General features: G+C 36.0%; 1 protein-coding gene across 1 annotated transcript in view; it reads right to left on the bottom strand.

Annotated features, from left to right (window-relative positions):
* The window catches only part of itga3b (integrin, alpha 3b), a 43,622-nt gene continuing 26,094 nt past the window's right edge, over positions 1–17,528 (bottom strand). The window contains exons 6-26 of the mRNA XM_056245958.1: positions 16,485–16,689; positions 15,786–15,979; positions 15,008–15,096; positions 14,662–14,798; positions 12,626–12,706; positions 12,452–12,519; positions 12,232–12,371; positions 10,911–11,057; positions 10,728–10,825; positions 10,245–10,401; positions 9,910–9,981; positions 9,648–9,727; positions 9,442–9,519; positions 6,813–6,915; positions 6,145–6,321; positions 5,954–6,061; positions 5,752–5,865; positions 5,570–5,668; positions 2,784–2,909; positions 1,353–1,511; positions 1–106 (exon numbers count right to left, since the gene is read on the bottom strand). Coding sequence (XP_056101933.1) covers positions 1,401–1,511; positions 2,784–2,909; positions 5,570–5,668; positions 5,752–5,865; positions 5,954–6,061; positions 6,145–6,321; positions 6,813–6,915; positions 9,442–9,519; positions 9,648–9,727; positions 9,910–9,981; positions 10,245–10,401; positions 10,728–10,825; positions 10,911–11,057; positions 12,232–12,371; positions 12,452–12,519; positions 12,626–12,706; positions 14,662–14,798; positions 15,008–15,096; positions 15,786–15,979; positions 16,485–16,689 — 2,384 coding nt within the window. The 3' untranslated portion in view covers positions 1–106; positions 1,353–1,400. The remainder of the gene's footprint in view (positions 107–1,352; positions 1,512–2,783; positions 2,910–5,569; positions 5,669–5,751; positions 5,866–5,953; positions 6,062–6,144; positions 6,322–6,812; positions 6,916–9,441; positions 9,520–9,647; positions 9,728–9,909; positions 9,982–10,244; positions 10,402–10,727; positions 10,826–10,910; positions 11,058–12,231; positions 12,372–12,451; positions 12,520–12,625; positions 12,707–14,661; positions 14,799–15,007; positions 15,097–15,785; positions 15,980–16,484; positions 16,690–17,528) is intronic.

The following is a 17,528-nucleotide window of genomic DNA, read 5'->3' as shown; positions in this document are numbered from 1 at the left end:
CTTGCTCGGACTGAAAGGCCAAGTTATAGCGTTCCTCTTTACGTATTTTCACACCGTGGTACTTTGGCATTATCCTGTAGTAAACAGCCCTCTTGAAGAAACCACACTGCGCAAGACAGACAGAGAAGACAAGAAATATTTCAGGTAAGAGTAACAGATATGCTTCTTAATATAACTATCCCCAAATTAAAAAGTTCTCATTTACTCATCCTCATTCTAACCTAAGTGTTTTTCATGAAAGTAGACAGTGATTTATGCTGCAAAGCTCCGAAAAACTTCACAAAAGCAATACAAATAAAAGTAATCCATATGACGTGTGCACTATATTTCAGATCTTGTCAAGCCATTTGATAAATTTGTGAGAAACAGACCAAAATTTAAACTGTTATTCACTGAAAAACTTTTCATGGCTTCGTTTCTCATTTGCTTTGTTCAAATTTGCTGCGCCATGATTGTTCAATGTGACACAAGAAAAGTTGTCTGGCATCAAATTTTAATTGAATGCAAGCACAAATGATATTAGTCATATTTATCATACTTTTTTTATGTTTTTTTTTTTGTGTGTCATTTTTGGAGCTTTGCAGTAAAAATCCACTGTCCTTGTTTAAAAAAATAGCAGCTTGGAAATTGTGCATCTCATTTTGTGTTTCACAGAAGAAAATAAATAATATGTGGTTAGTAAATGATGACAAAATAATAGTTTTGGGGTGAATACATAACACTGTATAAATGCATAAACATGACAACATTAAAAAAACAGAATCTCTTTGCTTCAACAGAATGAAACAGTCAGGTCCCGGAAGTAAAAACTCCATTCATTTTCAACATAGGGAATATTTATTTTTAAGGATAAAACTTTAAAGACAGACATACTGTGAGCTACGAGGTTGTTAATCAATGGTATTTGCTTTGCATTTGCATTTTTTGTCAGATTTTCACTTTTTTGTTTTCAAATCAAAGTTTGTAATGTTATGATTCATCTTGTAGCGGGCTGGTTTGGTTCATGGCTTAAAACTAAAATTCCTATGGGAAAAATGAATGGAAAAATTACTTTTGGATCCCAAACCGCTGAAAAAGTGGGCAGATTACAGTGGGAAAAAAGAATGTACTGACATGTAAAATTTCATTAATGAAAAAAAAAAAGTTTTCATTGAGATTCCCATTTGAGGTCCATTTTATGAAGGAATATTTAAGGTTAGTTTACTGAGCAAGACAGAATAAGAAAAGAGGAGATTGTTATCTGACTCTGGCGGTGAAGGGATTACGGGGTTAGAATGTGAGTAACAGGTTTCCAAAGTGAAAAGTCAGAAAAAGCGTATGTTAACCAGGGAGAGATCCTGGCTCTGCTTTACCGAAGGGCCCTAACGGTGCTGCCATAGCGGCCCACGGGCCCCGCAGGCTCAGTTTTCCTCCGTCAGCCTCTCTGTCTCAGAGGGCTGGATCTTTATTTCTGCTTTCTGAGATTTGGCCTCATACATCTCCCTCCTGCTGGCCCGTCGGAAGAAACCGCACTGTGGAGGAGGGGCGAAGCCCAAGGCGGGACATTTATTACTAATTTAGATAACAAGATGCGGTGACATTTCACATCAAGGGTGTGCAGTAAAATGTAATTTCATGGACTGCAAGCATGTGGTTTAAATCTGTCCTGTCATATGGGTCTATTAACCGTCCTTGTTAAATAAATGTTTTAGAAAAATGCTTAAAAGTGGATGGTATGATCAAAACTTAATTTCATGCTTAGGTAATTGTATCTAATGGTATACACTATAGTTCAAAAGTTTGTTGTCGGTATGATTTATTTTTTGTTTTTTAAGAAATTAATACTTTTTTCCAGTTAGGATGCATTAAATTAATACAATTGACATCCAAAACTTTAACAATGTTACAAAAGTTGTTCTTTTGAACTTTCTATGTATTAAATAATCCTAGAAAAAAATGCATCAGGGTTTCCACAAACATGAAGAAGCACAACTGTTTTCAACATTGATAATAATAAGAAATGTTTCTTGATCAGCAAATCATCATATTAGAATGATTTCTAAAGGATCATGTGACACTGAAGACTGGAGTAATGATGCTGAAAATTCAGCTTTGCATCACAGGAATACATTTTAAAATATATTAAAAAAGAAAACAGTTATTTTTAAACTGTAATAATATTTCTAAATAAGTAAAATAATTGATCATCAAATGTCAGCAGCAAAGACATTAGTTAATAAAGTGAGATTAAATACATAAAGTATAATTGTATAATTTAACATATTTAATCATTGCAGGTTTGTGTCATTTTCTAATTTTCTGAGGCGTCACACAGCGCCTCTGCACTTACTCCTGATTTCTCTCAATATGGAGACAGGAGAGCTGTCAGTCAGTCAGTCAATGGAAAAACAAAGTAACTTGCGTTACTCATTTTAAAAAGTAATTTAGAAAGTTTGTTGTAAATTTAAAAGTAATCCATTACTTTTACTAAGTATTCTGATTCCGAAACTCACGTTACTTGTAAAATACCCCCAACACTGACATCAACTCAGATGGACCAGATGATCCATATTCAATGCCATCATAAAATAGCACACACCTGTGACCAATTCATTCAATTCTGTCTAGTCTGTATCACATTTCTACCATTTCATCTCAAGCATACTGTATAACATAATACTTCCCAGCCCAATTTTGACCTGGATTTCAGATCATTTTAAATGATGTGCAGATTTATTTGTATTTTTTTAACACTCCTTATTTGATTTTGAGGGATTGTTGACCAAATATAAGTGCACAAATACCTTCCACAGAATGAGACTGATGATGCCTAATAACAGTATCCCTGCAACCGCTGCAACAATGATGATCCAGAGAGGAACTTCATACGGCATCTCCTCTCCCAGCACCGGGTCAATGTTTACTGAAAACTACAGAGACACAAGGACATTCAAAGTAGATGAGCTTTTAGCCATGTCATTAGGGGTTAAACTGTGAATATTTTAAAGAATCATTTCATCCAAACATTAACATTCTGTCATCATTTATTCACTCTCATGTCATTCCGGACAAAAATAAATAAATGAGGATTCAGAGTTTATAGTGACCACAAAAAAGCACAATTTCCAGTGATAACCCTACTCTTACAATAACTGTTTGGTTACTAACCCTCTGTTAATCTAACTGTCCGTGGGCTGAACAATGCCGATCTGTAGTTTTCACGCGTTTGCGTCATCTGGTAAGATTTTGCTGACAAATGAACATGAATTTTTTGATCCAGGTCACACGGAGAATGAGTAAACATTGTTTATTTGCATATCCTACAGACACTGTAACAATATAAGGCGCTATGAAAATCAGCAAAGTTACGCTTTAATTGTCTTTTAAACTAGTCAATATGACTTGTACAGTATATTACAAGGTGTTTAAAGGGGTGGTATAATGCCCTTTTCACAAGATGTCAAATAAGTCTCTGTTGTCCCCAGAGTGTGTATGTGAAGTTTTAGCTCAAAATATCCCACAGATAATTTATATAGCATGTTAAAATTGTCACTTTTTGAGGGTGAGCAAAAACGCACCGTTTTCGTGTCTGTCCCTTTAAATGCAAATGAGCTGCTGCTCCTGGCGCAGTAGGCGGAGCTACAACAGCTTGTGTCTTTTTACCTCACACAGACAGAAATTGACAGAAACCTTTAGGCTTTTATGTTTAAACTGGAGTCGGACAATGATGGAGAGACTCAAGAAGAAGTGACAACATGTAGAACAGGACATTTCTGAATGGTTAGTTGATGAATTTATGTAGCTTATGTGTAGTTATCTTCTAGTCATTGATTAGCATATTCTGTCATAATAATCTATAAATCGCTTTCACGGGGGCGGGGTTTTTGTACATTTTAGGGTTGGTGATGTCACTAACCCGGGAGGAAGCTTGTGTAGTCCCTTCCAGCCGTTTGTTGTAGTCCTTAAAGGCACACTATGCAATAATTGTACCTTAATATAACAGCTTCAAAGTCATTTCGGTAGTAAACAAACTCATAGTAGGGTGAATCATGCTGGTAGTAAAGCTTGGGGGGGACGCCGCTGGAAAAACCAGCAATGCAAGTTTGAGAGGAGCGCCCCCGACAAATCTCGCGAGAATCACGACATGCTCTACGGCAACGACGTCACACACATCAACAACAACATATGAAGCACGAAGACACTTGCGAGCATTTCAGACGTGATACTCGAAGATGGAAAAAGCAAAGAAAACGCGGTCGGAAGAGACTAGGCAAAGGAAAAGAGAATCTGACCGCGTGAGGAACCGGACAAGAGTCCCACTCGATCGGGCTTTTCACTTGTTGGCGCGAGCTAAAAAGCAGCACTGGATGCAACAGTGATGCTGACCTGGCGATCTTGTTGATGGACTAGTAAGTAAATCTTTCTAAGTTTGTGTGCATTTTATTTTGTGATTTCACCGGAATGAATAAAGAGTCTCCGCAACGGCAATAGATTGAAGAGCGCGTCCGAGTGAAGACTGCGCGCGCGCCGCCACAGGAGACACTATGTATCCATGACACTGATAGCAGCGGACACGAGCGCTCAGGTTGAGTTCAAAAACACATCTCTTATTTAAAGGCACACTATGCGAGATTAGTACCTTAATATAACAGCTTCGAAGGGGTATCAGGCCGTGAGTGCAGAGACGCTCTGCGTGAGTGGTATTTACGACAGTAACGTTAAATACAAGTACTCCACAGCGACTTTAGGGGTCGCTGTTTGACAAAAACGGATAACCTGCATAGTGTGCCTTTAAAATGCAATTTCTTTAAAAGCAAATATCTCCCTTTGCTTTGAAATTTGAGCGTTGTAACTTTGCAGATGTTGTTTACTGTATGCTCAAACAGCAACATTACACACTAACTAAAGTTAAAAAAGTGAAATCATAATCAACCACCCCTTTAAGAAGACTTACTATACAATAGAGTGCACAAGTCGTCTAGAGAGTAATAATGTTTTCAATCTTTTAGATGCCACGGACACCCAAATATGATCATCCTCGTGTGGGGGACCCTCATAAAATGTAAAAGGCATCTACCAATTTATCCACTAAAACATTCAAAATATAAATCTATAATAATGTAACTTAATAGAAACTCATTTTATATTTCTCTACTAATTATAGTAATGTACTGTTAAATGTATTATTTGTTTATTTATTTAATTTTAATCTATTTTTTATTTATATTAATGTTTATTTATTTGAATCAATTTAATATATTAATCAATTTAAAAAATATATATTTTAATCTAATTTGTATTAATTCATTTATTTATTTGAATCGTATTATTTATTTATTCATGTATATATATATGTATAAAAAAAAATTCTGTAGACTTTTCCACTGACCCCTTGTCACTCCCTTGCGGCCCCTTTGGGGGTCCCCGGACCCCAGTTTGAAAGCCCCTGGTCTAGAGTCTAGACTACTTTAATGGTGCTTTTACAGTTTTTTTGGAGTTTGACAGTCCATGGAGGTTATGAACTATGAAACGTCATGAGGGTGAGTAAATAATTCTTCATTGTGTGAACTTTAATGTGAACAGCTCTGACATCTCTGGTCTGGTTGTCCATTTTGATGGCCGGTTTGTCGGCCTGCAGTCTCAACGTGGCCTTCCCCTTTACCTCCACTCGCAGGGCATTGGCATAATCCTGCAAGAAAACCACAAAGATTCCAGGAGCCATTTAGTGAACACCACGACAAAGAGTACTTGATAAACAGCCACTGTACAAACCTCCAGCAAGGTGCCGTTCCACACTCGTGACCTGACTCTGATCTCCGCCTGAGTCGACATGTTGTGCAGCGGGCAGGAGAAGGTCAGACAGTGGGCCGTCAGCTTTGAACACTCCTGAACAGAGATAAAAGACATTAGGATGATGAAACAACTGGTGGGACACTATGAAAATCACTCCTCAGAGAGCAAACGTCTGCCTCACCAGCAAATGGGGCACTTTACGAGGTGCCAGGACTTTAACAGAAGCTTCTGCATGGGGATACGCAGAGCCCGCCTCTCTCTTAGATCGTTTAGTACCTCGATCTGACAACTGGAAGAGATGACAACCGAATGGAGTGAATGGAATTGAAAACGAGTAACTGTGGGCTGCTGTATTCATTTCCTCAGACTCACTGTGAGGTTGAGATGGTTGACAATCTTCCCCGGTGGGACACAGCGGGACTCCGTCGCTCCTTTGATCACTATCTCTGTGAGATACAGCAGCCATTTTCCATTGGTTACCGCAAAAGGCCATTCAAAGTCAATCATCAGAGTTCCCAAATTTCCCAGAGGTTCTCCAAGCACTTTCACCTGGAATGTAAACATAATTCACCTTTTTATAACGTTTTTACATTTGAGCTAAAGGGAGCTTAAGAGAGGATAGTTCACCCACAACTTACATTATCATTTACTCACCCTCATGTGACACAAAAGTACATATTCTGAAGAATGTTGGTAACCAAACAGTTCTGGTGACCATTGAATTCTATTGTATGGACAAAACAGATTCCTTAAAATATCTTGTTTTGTGTTTCTTAGAAGAAAGAAAGTCATACAGGTTTGGAACGACATTAGGGTGAGTAAATGATGACAGAATGTTAATTTTTATGTGAACTTTTGCTTTAAAAGTGGGCTCAGATCTCATTTTGGTCTATTTAGATGTTGTCTTTTGATTTCCACTGTTGTTTTGAGAATCTGCTCCAGCTTAATATTGTATAAAATTAAAATGATTTGAGCCTGATACATTAAAATAGAAATAATTTTTGGTGCGTGTCCAAACAAACCTATAAAGCCACACTCACACGAAACACAAACTCCAGCGGACTCCCCACATCACTGGTGCTGTTCATGGCAGACTCCCCGGTCACACTGCCACTGAAGGACGTGTCAATCACTGACTTTTCTCTGCACACGACAGGAAGAGAATGACAATCACAGCATTAAAGGTGCAGTAAGGGATTTCTGAGAAGCGCTGTTGAAAGTGGATCGGACCAAGCAGCACAACACACTTGTAGCCAATCAGCAGTAGGGGGCGTGTCCACTCATGATGAGAGAGGAGAGAGAGTGAGCAAGAGGGAGATTTGAAGAAAGACTGTAGAAAGAGAGATGGGCGAGAGACATTACAAAAGAGAAAAGCTCAGAGAAATATCACTGGAAAAAGAAGGCTCATGATCAGGCAAGAGCTTTATTAGGACCTGTGCTAATATTAGAAAAGCTTTCCAGCGCTGGAGAGAGCTGAGCGGGGAGGCCTGAAAACAGATGCTGAGGTTGTGTTGTTTCTGCTCCATACGTGAGTAACATTAGTTTTGCTATGATTCACAGAACCAAGATATGCTGTTGTGTAATGTTAGCTATAGTAACAGGACAGTTTTGAGTGTCATTGTTTGTCTGGACCTGGTGTGTTGTCGTGTTGTTCTTCTTTGTCATTCATTCGTCATTTTCGCTAACAAAGATTTAATTTGCTTTGCTTCAGCTATGATAAAGAGACATCTACTCTTGCATCGCGTGTTCATGCATTCTGGGGGCGGAGCAATGAAGGGAGGGGTACCTCTCTTAAGTTTAAACGAAGATCATCAGGACTGTTTTTGTTGTATTAGGACTTAAGAGTGCATATATTTGATACATTTAAGAGTTATTATAGTTAACTAAAGCTTAAACTGAAAATAAAACCGTGAATCAAACATTTTTGTTACTTGAAATAAAATAAATGTTAAATGAAATAAAATAATATAAAAAACTTAAACAAAATTTTTTAATTATTCTGTGAAAATATAAAACTAAAAACTAAATTCTAAATATTAGTAAACACTATAATAGTATCTTGATACTAAAATAACACAGAATTTTAACACTGAAGGGTTTATGTTTAAAAACATTTTTTGGCCACGAACACACTGTAAAGTTTCAGAAATGACAACTGCATTTAAATACTATCGCATCATTCTGGCATCTCGCGTGTTTAGCATCCGCTATTTGACCAAAGTAATATTACAATGACAAAAGACTGCAATTTTAACTAAACTACCATCTACAGAGGCGTTGTGTTTTTATAGTGATCAAGTTTATGGATTTATTAATGCTACATTATGTTTTTTTGTTTTGTTTTTTTTGCCACTAGGGGTCGCTAACCTCTTACAATAACAAAGGCGTAGGTTGATGATGCAGTGATAAGCGGAATGACGGGACTTGCTGTCATGCTGATGGATCTAATAATGTTTATGTATGAGTGAAAACATTCATGTTTTTTAACATGACTGTGGTATGAAGCATGGCACGATTGCTAATGAGAGACAGATATCAGCGCCACACACGAGTCCCGCGGATATAAAGGAATAAGGACATTTCATTCAACCGAACTACCCGCAAGTGCTGAATTTCACTTGGTCTACACTATCACACTAAACAGCATTTGAGTGTGTTGAAAGTTATAATGTTATTCTATGTGTTAGTTTGTTTGCTATATGAGACTAAGCTAGATCAAAATTAGAATAACATACTGAACATATTCTAACATTTCATCATGTTGAGCTATATAACATTGATTTGTTGTATGTACATTTGCTCACTTGTCTAATACAGTACATGCAAGAGCAGCGTCTCTGTCAAGTCAAAGTTAGTCGCAGACACGGAGCTCTCGGCATCTCGAAAACACCACGCCGATATTGATCCTCGTTTTATTTCTACTTTTGTCCCAAAGTCTGCTTGCCATGGTCCATAATGTTTGAATAAAACAGCAACAGCGTGCCGCTAGACGTTACGCACTACGCAGTTGTTCATGTCTGTTGCCATGGTTGCTAAGGCAGTACAAGCGGAAACCAGGGATAACGCGGATATTACGTCATTGACAGGCGACAAGTGAACTTTTTAAAATTGTGAATTTCTCTGAATTTACAAATTCTTGGAAACATTTAGGATAATGGAAGTACACAATTGAAAGAAAGATATAATGTGCAAGTGGTTTTTGGATATTTTGATACAAAATCTTACATACTGTACCTTTAAAAAGAGCGTGTGGGTAACGGTATTTTGGTCTTATTTTCAATGTAAATCATTTTGATTTATTTCAGTTTATTATGGGCTTGTTCTTGTTCGCTGTTTTTTTCTTGCAAGACCTGGCAACACAAGTAAGTAAACGCTTGTATATCTTTCCCTGTGCACGTTTAAATACGTCCTTAACAACTAGTTGTTCAGTTCACTTCCCTACACACCATGTAGAGTTATTGTAAATTTGATTGTCACTACCTGCATCTTAATTTGGTTTGTAGAATGCAGTTGTCACTCCCGTAAATAACTGAATTATATGTGTACAGAACAGGATTAATAAGCACTAAAAGGTGAACTGACAGACAAATTTTTTTAACATGTTTAACATGCACAGATAAATCATCAAAATATTTTTTCTTATTTTTAACAATATATCAAGGTACGTACAAGGAAAAGGTAGTGAGGACTGTGTTCTTCACGTTGAGGGAGACAGGAACAGGATACAGGTCCTTCTGTTCACTTATACTGAAGACAAACACAAACACCGTTCAGTCAGTCAGATTTGTCTTTTATGCACAATTTGTTGAGGGGAATAATTGAGGGGAACTGTATACTGTATAAACCAGAAACCATCTCAGTTACTACATACGTACGTGGAGAGCTGAAGTTGAGATTCAATCTGTTCTGTGTAAAGTGTTATACCAGAGGTCTCAAAGATGATTTTCAATGAGGTCTGTGAAGACGGAAATCAAGAGAGAGAATAAATTAGCAAAACATTTCAGCTGTACAGTCTGATTAGCTGACTTCGTTCAAATGGCCCGTGGAAAATGAGTAATCAGAGAGGCTTTTTAATGTAGCCTACATGCAAATCTTCAGAAAGGTTACACATTGGACAGGTTTCAGCAAGACTGCTACCTGCTGTTTGCTTTTAAATGGGTTTCCCAGATCGCATATGATGGTGTCGTCTAATCTGCACTCAAAACCAGGCTGTAATGAAGACAAACCAAGAGAACAGCATTGAAAAGATTTGATTAATAAGATTAACTAGAAAAAGTTTCAAGCAGGAACTTAAATTCAAATGTAGCAACCTAGCAACATATTGTACGAAGCAAATCCCAAATCAAAGGGAAAATTGTACATGAAGTACATCATGTATTGCTCAGATGTTGCTCTTATAGTTCAGGAAAGCACAGTTGTTTGAGACATGAAAGAGATCATCTCTGTGAAACAGCGTCCCCATGTGGACTCACCTGAGTGCGCACTCCTGAGTATTTGAGTGTGGGGGGGATGGTGATGTTGAGCATGGCCTGATGGGCGTCCTCGGCCTGCCTGCCTTCATCGGGCATGTTAGTAACAACCACCATCATCACCAGCTTCTTAATGTTACTGTTGAACTCCATAGTTTGACTGTGAACAAACCAGCATATTTTCCATGTGTATTCAAGCAATAGTTTTTGAGGAGGACTAGCTTTGTATATTAAAATAAAAAGTAGATACTTTGATTTCAGACTTTATTAATTCATTAATTGATTTCAGTACAGTAATCATTAGATTTGTGGATAAGCCTGCCAAAATTAGAAGATAATTGAAATAATAATAGTATATCGTGTTATTGAATTACTGCTTTCACTCAAAAGACAACTGAACGTAGCTGTGAAACCTCCATCTTTGAATGACTGCTCATGTCTGTGTGTGTATATTCATATTCAGCAGTTTCCATCAAGAATCCTCACCTTGGGAAGGGAATGTGATTCTCATCAGCAAACATGGCCTTCAGCTGCAGGTTACTGCTACACCTGTTGTCATCACCACACTCCTTGTGAAAGTTGATCTGAGGGAAAACACAGCAAAGCACACTCAAGACCTTCGAGCAGAGGCTTGTGTTGGGCTGAGATGGAGATGCAGACTGGTTGTACCTCAGTTTTGTCAGTCTGGGTCTGCTGGCCGCTCAGCACAGGGAAAGCGTCCAGGTTCTGTAATGTTTGTTGTGCTGCTGCTTTCTGCTCATACAGGGACACGTTCAGTGTGAACACAATGGGCTGAAGTTTGTCCATCACTGGACTCTGGAGAGGGGAGAAAACAACTCTTTTCATTCACTAAACACAGACCACAGGTTCAGAATTGCATACTACCATACTTCTCAGATCGATTTGAAAGTTTTATATATATATGTATATATATACACACACGTATATTATATATGTACAAACATTCGCGACTAATCAATTTGACAGCAAATTTTCTGTATGCATTAAATACAATTATAATATACATTTTATATATGTTGACTGATTTTCCTAGACAGATAGATAGATGCTGTAGATAGATAGATAATTATTGTTATTAATAATAATATTTAATTTTAATTTATTTATAATTATAAATTATACTAAAATATATTATAAAATTAATTTGAATAAATACATGCATTATTGTTATATTTAATAAAATTAATTAATTTACTTTAGAACATAAAATATAATTAATATAAATATAATATAAATATACAATTATTTATAATAATTATATTCATGTATTTATTCATTTATTTATAAAGTATACTAAATATATGATAAAATTAATATAAATAAATAAATAAATAAATGCACTATTGTTGTTAAATATAATAATAATAAATATATTTATTTATTCATTAATTTACTTTTTTATAAATTAATACATTGTATAACATACTATATCATTTATTTTTTAAACAAATATCAATAAACATATATAAATTATTATTATTAATAATAATACATCAATTAATTATTTTAGAAATAAATGCATAATTAAATAAAATATAATACATCATTAAAAATAAATATATACATTATCATTAATTTTTATTATTATAATTACTACCATCAAACAGATAATACCCTACTGTGGCTATCTAAATGCAGGATTTGCATCAGTGTGAATATGTGTGTGTGTGTTCTTGTATATATGGTTTATAAGCACACCAATGTGTATAATCACATGAATATTACAATGTAAACATGGTTTAAGAGGACACCTCCCGTGGCCCACGTACACTAAATGACTTAAAAAACATATTTAACTGTTTTTATTCAAATTCAAAAATAACACAATTTTTCTGTGATGGGTAGGGGGATAGAATATACAGTTTGTACAGTATAAAAATCCTTACGCCTATGGAGAGTCCCCTTAAACCACATATTAAGTATGTGTGTGTGTGTGTGTGTGTACTGTATGTGCATGGTGGTCTCTCACATTAATAACACTAAGTTCCAGCTCGTGACACGTGGGAGCAGAGAAAACGACACGGCCTGTATATGTGCTTTGGTTGTTGTCAAGGAAACGGACTCGGGGACCACGGCGATTCTGGTCCGCGTCTACAGTGAACTTCACAACTGAAGCAGGAGGAAACAAACAGTGTGCGGTTTATCCATTAAACACAGATGAAACACTCCTGAATCAGGGTTTCACTTACTGATGTCCTTCTTGAAGGCTTTGTTTCCATTGCTGAGAGTGTAACTGAAACACATCTTCACCTTTATGCTATAAAAATAACATATTATAACTATTTTAAATGCTACTACAGGACAAGTATAACATAATAATTTGACAGCTAATGCAGTCAAAATCAAATGCATGTGCATCTTACCAGGAATTCACACACTGGCTTGGAATCACAATCTTCGGCTCCACTGTAAAGTTTTTGGAGAGGTGGATGACCGGACGCGACCTGGAAAACACACATCAAGCATCTGCATCACATATTTTTTGGTTATCACAGTTCAGATCGATTTTTAGTTGAACTCTTGTGACCAGCAGGGGGCGCTACAAGCACGCAGGGACCACAGCCATTTGGTATCTGGTGTTCATCTGGATGCTTGCTGACTGTTACTATTGTATGTATGCATGTATGTATGTGTACGAATACGTACAATATGTATGTATGTATGTATATACAGTACCAGTCAAAAATTTGGATACAATTAAAATTTGTTTGTTTTTAAAAAAAGTAGACTCTAAAGGGGGTCGCACACCGGACGAGAAGCGCAGTGCAGCGCCGCGCCACGTCTAGGACAACTCCAGGTATCGCACACCGGACGCGCACATTCTAATGGCGCGAGCACAATTTTGAATCAACTCCTGGTAGAACAGCTGCACGATGTGTGTTTTATCTTGATTAATTATTTATTTTTTTATGTTCATTGAATAATAGCTGATGTTTGAATGTTAATCAAGTAAAAGTGTCTATCACGTTCAGTCTGTTATTTTGTTGTAACGTTATCCGTTGTCTAGGCAACTATGTCACATAATACAATAGTATTTATTTAGCTAGCGTTTAGCTAACCCGAGTGAAAACAGCACGGGGTGAAGCCATGTACATTAACGACGATTTGAGACAAATAAATGTAAATTTAATATAAAACTATGCAAATGGCGCTCTGTGGCACGGCAGGGTTTTGAACAAGGTCCTGAGCCGTAGCTGGGCGCCGCGGACAGACGCCGAATGGCGCCGCCGGTGTGTGTACTCTCATAGAGAATAATGTGTTCGAATTTTAAAGACCTGGCGCTGCGCGACACGGCGCTGCGCTTCTCGTCCGGTGTGCGACCCCCTTAATGCTTTGCAAGCTGCATCAAAAATACAGTCAAAACTGAAAAATTGTGAAATATTATTACAATTTCAAATAACTGTTTTCTATTGTAATATGTTGTAAAATGTAATTTATTTCTGTAACGAAAAGCTGAATTTTCAGCATCATCACTACAGTCTTCAGTGTCACATGATCCTTCAGAAATCATTCTAATATGAGGATTTGCTGCTCAAGAAACATTTATTATTTTTTATTATTATCAATGTTGAAAACAGTTTTGCTGTTTAACATTTTTGCGGAAATGGTGATTCTTTCTCAGGATTCTTTGATGAATTGAAAGTTCAATAAATAGCTATTATTTACATTTATTAAATGTATTTATTAAATTTATTAAAGCATTTATTAAATTATAAATGTCTTCACTGTCACTTTTAATCAATTTAATGCATCATTGATGAATAAAAGTATTAATTTCTTTTTCTTCTCCTTTATCTTACCAGAAATGTTTAAATGGTATCACTGTTTCCACAAAAATGTTATCGTTAATAATATTAAGAATTGTTTCTTGAGCATCAAAATCATCATATTAGATTATATTTTCTGAAGGATCATGTGACACTGAAGACTGGAGAAATGATGCTGAAAATTCAGCTTTGACATCACAGAAATAAACTACATTTTAAAATATATTCACATATAAAACTTTTGACAGTTACTGTAAGTAGATAAATAAATAATGTGGTTTTTAATAATAAAAATACATTTATTTATTTATAGATTTAAATAAATATAAATGATATAAAACATAATTTTCACATACATTTACTAAATACAATAAATGACATAAAATATAATATACTCAATCAATCAATCAATCAATGACTCAATCAATCCGTTGGTAGGCACACTTAATATTTGTCTACAGAGCTAATTTCAAGGACTAAAAAGTTATTTTAAGGTCATGAGAAACATACATTTAAGAGTGCCCAAACTTTTGATTGAAAGTATTTGTTTATACGTTTGGGAAAAGAATATTGCAAAATCCCTCTGAATACTATCAACATCTATATATACAAACACTGTTGAAAGACTGAACCTCAAGAGAGCGATGCGGTCGTCCATGGAGCCCACCAAAATGTCAGGATAATCATTTCCATCCATATCCATTCCTCCATTGAGAGAGTAGCCAAACGTCTGAAAGCCACTGGGACCCAATGATTTCCCCTCGATCACCTAATAGAAAGAGCATACAGTAAATCATCCGTTCTTATTCCCACGGTCTCTAATACAAGGTCCAGATAGGTCAGATACGATCAACTGTTGATTTATGGTCTATGATCACGTAATTATCAATGATATGAAACAGTAGGTAGCTGTCGAAAAGTCACTCCAAAATCATAAATAAAGCTGTTCCATAAAAACCCTATGATGTTTTGCTTTACCTGGCTGGGTTCCTTGCTTATTCCATTTTTACTTCCCATCCATATAAAGACTTTCCCAGAGTCTTGGAACGGAGCACCAACAGCGAAATCTGAATGAACAAAACAAGACACAAACCCCAGAACACGTGACTAACTCTCCATGGCCTCCAGATGGCAGCATTATGACATCACATGAAATGACACACTTTGCATTTATACACTACCATTCAAAAGTTTGTGTTTGTAAGATTTTTAAAATCTTATAAATTAATCTCATTTGTTCACCAAGGCGCGTCTATTTGAACAAAAATACAGTAAAATTGTGAAATATTATGATTTAAAATATCTGTTTTCTATTTGAATATATTTTAAAATGTAATTTGTGATGCAAAGCTGAATTTTCAGCATCATTACTCCAGTCTTCAGTCACATGATCCTTCAGAAATCATTCTAATATGCTGATTTGCTGAAACATTTCTTATTATTATCAATGTTGAGAACAGTTGTGCTGCTCCACTTTTTATGGAAAAAAACATTGTTTTTTCAGGATTCTTTGATGAATAGAAAGTACAAAAGAACAGCATTTGCGGTATTTGAAATAGAAACCTTTTATAAGATTATAAATGTCACTTTTGATCAATTTGATGCGTCCTTGCTGAATAAAAGTATTAAATGATTTTTAACTCCATGCTCATGTGACATATATCATGCTTATAAATAATATGATCATATTTTATGACAGCATACAATTTTAAAATGGCGTTTTCAAACAATTGCGTGTTCATAAAAGGTGTGCCACCTTGAAATCCGTCCTGATTGACGTCCCCCACTGCAGCAACAGCAAATCCAAACCCTGAACCTTTTTTCCCCTTCAGAACCAAGCTGGGTTTTTTCTGGAAGGAACCGTTCTCGTTCATGAAGATGTAAACAGCTCCTCCCTCCTCCTTGTAGCGGTCAAAGTAGAACGGCGCTCCGACGATCAGGTCGTTCCAGCTACAACAGCATGAAACCACACAAACGACATGTTATGTCTGAATGACTCGTGTTTATTTTCACAGAAGCTTTAGTAAAGAATGAGAATGCTGCCAAATAAATGCATTCAGCCGTGCATCTGTTGACATGCTTAAGTAATAAAGCTCAATGGGATCTTTGCAAGCGCGCATGGGGAACGTTAGACATGATTTGGTCTACTTCCTTTCAATTGACTTTTAAACTTAGTGAAGCGTCGTACGGATCAATCTCTGCGATGATAACTTGATATGCAAACGGTGATATTGGCAAATTTCACCAATAGTACAAAACTGTGACTAGCGCTTTTTCATACAGTGATGAATTGGATCCCATTGAATTTCTTTGTACGGACAAAAAAACAACTAAGATGTGTTCTTTTGAATATGTATACTCGATTTGATGTGATATAAAATCAAATAAACATCAAATACTAAGATATTATAATAAAAAAGACTTTTTTACAGTAACAATACGGTGATTGACCTACTCGTCATTGTTGAGGTCTGTTACCGCCAAGCAGCTGCCAAAGTACGACCCTATTTGTTCTCCTGGGATCGTCATCAGTGGGTTCAGAACCATATCTTGTTTTTCTGCCAGGATCACTGAACCCTTGAAATTGTCTCTGGGAGCCCCCGTCACCACAGTGTACTCCGAGCGATCCAGTAACTTCATGTCCTCCAGCACAGAGTAACCTGAGGAAAGAGATGAGTGTTCTCAAACTGCCAAGTGTGTGACCAAGCCAGTCAAGCTACTATAAAGTTAATTTACAGTCAAGAGACTCTTTTGAAAAAGAAGGAAAAAGTTATGCTACAATTATTATTTTATTTTATTCAATGAAAACAGTGCTGTATATATCTGAAACAAAAAAAATTAAACAAAGAATTTGTCACATAATTAATATATAAAAAAATGGATCAAATTATTAAAAGATGATTGGTTAAATAACACTAAATACTTACAAAAACACTATTAAATTTGATAAATATTACTGATATTGTTGACCAATTAACACTTTATACTTGATTCAATACGTGATCAATAATCGTTCAATAATTTAAAACTGAACACTAACAGTACAAACAAAATTGTAATTAATGCATAAACATTACTGATAAATTATTGTAAGATTATTATTTGCTATATAGAAAAAAGACATTCAGTGTCATGCATTAAAATGCCATGCAGAAAACTGCAAAGAGATTCACATGAATCAGTGAGCCATTTTTTAATGGTTTCATTTAAAGGTATTTTATGCTATTTTAAAGGTTACAATGGCGTCGGTTTTACCGTATCAATTTGGAAATGCATGTAATGTGGATTTGCAGGCAGCCAATGAAGACCGTAGGCTGGCATTTTGCAAATTTGTTACATTGTTAGGTTTGTAACAGGAAGTGAGACTGGAATTGCTGAAGTTCAGAATCTATTCTTTCTTTTAGGAGACAATCACTTTATTTGTTGGACACTTAGATCATTTACATTCACTTTAAGACCTTTTACATCAGCTACTGTGTAATATACACTGCACGAAAGG

Source organism: Rhinichthys klamathensis, unplaced genomic scaffold (assembly GCF_029890125.1).
Source record: "Rhinichthys klamathensis goyatoka isolate OS25496 unplaced genomic scaffold, OSU_Roscu_1.1 h1tg000035l_1, whole genome shotgun sequence".
Taxonomy (NCBI): Eukaryota; Metazoa; Chordata; class Actinopteri; order Cypriniformes; family Leuciscidae; genus Rhinichthys; species Rhinichthys klamathensis.
This window is presented reverse-complemented; position numbering and strand designations above follow the sequence as displayed.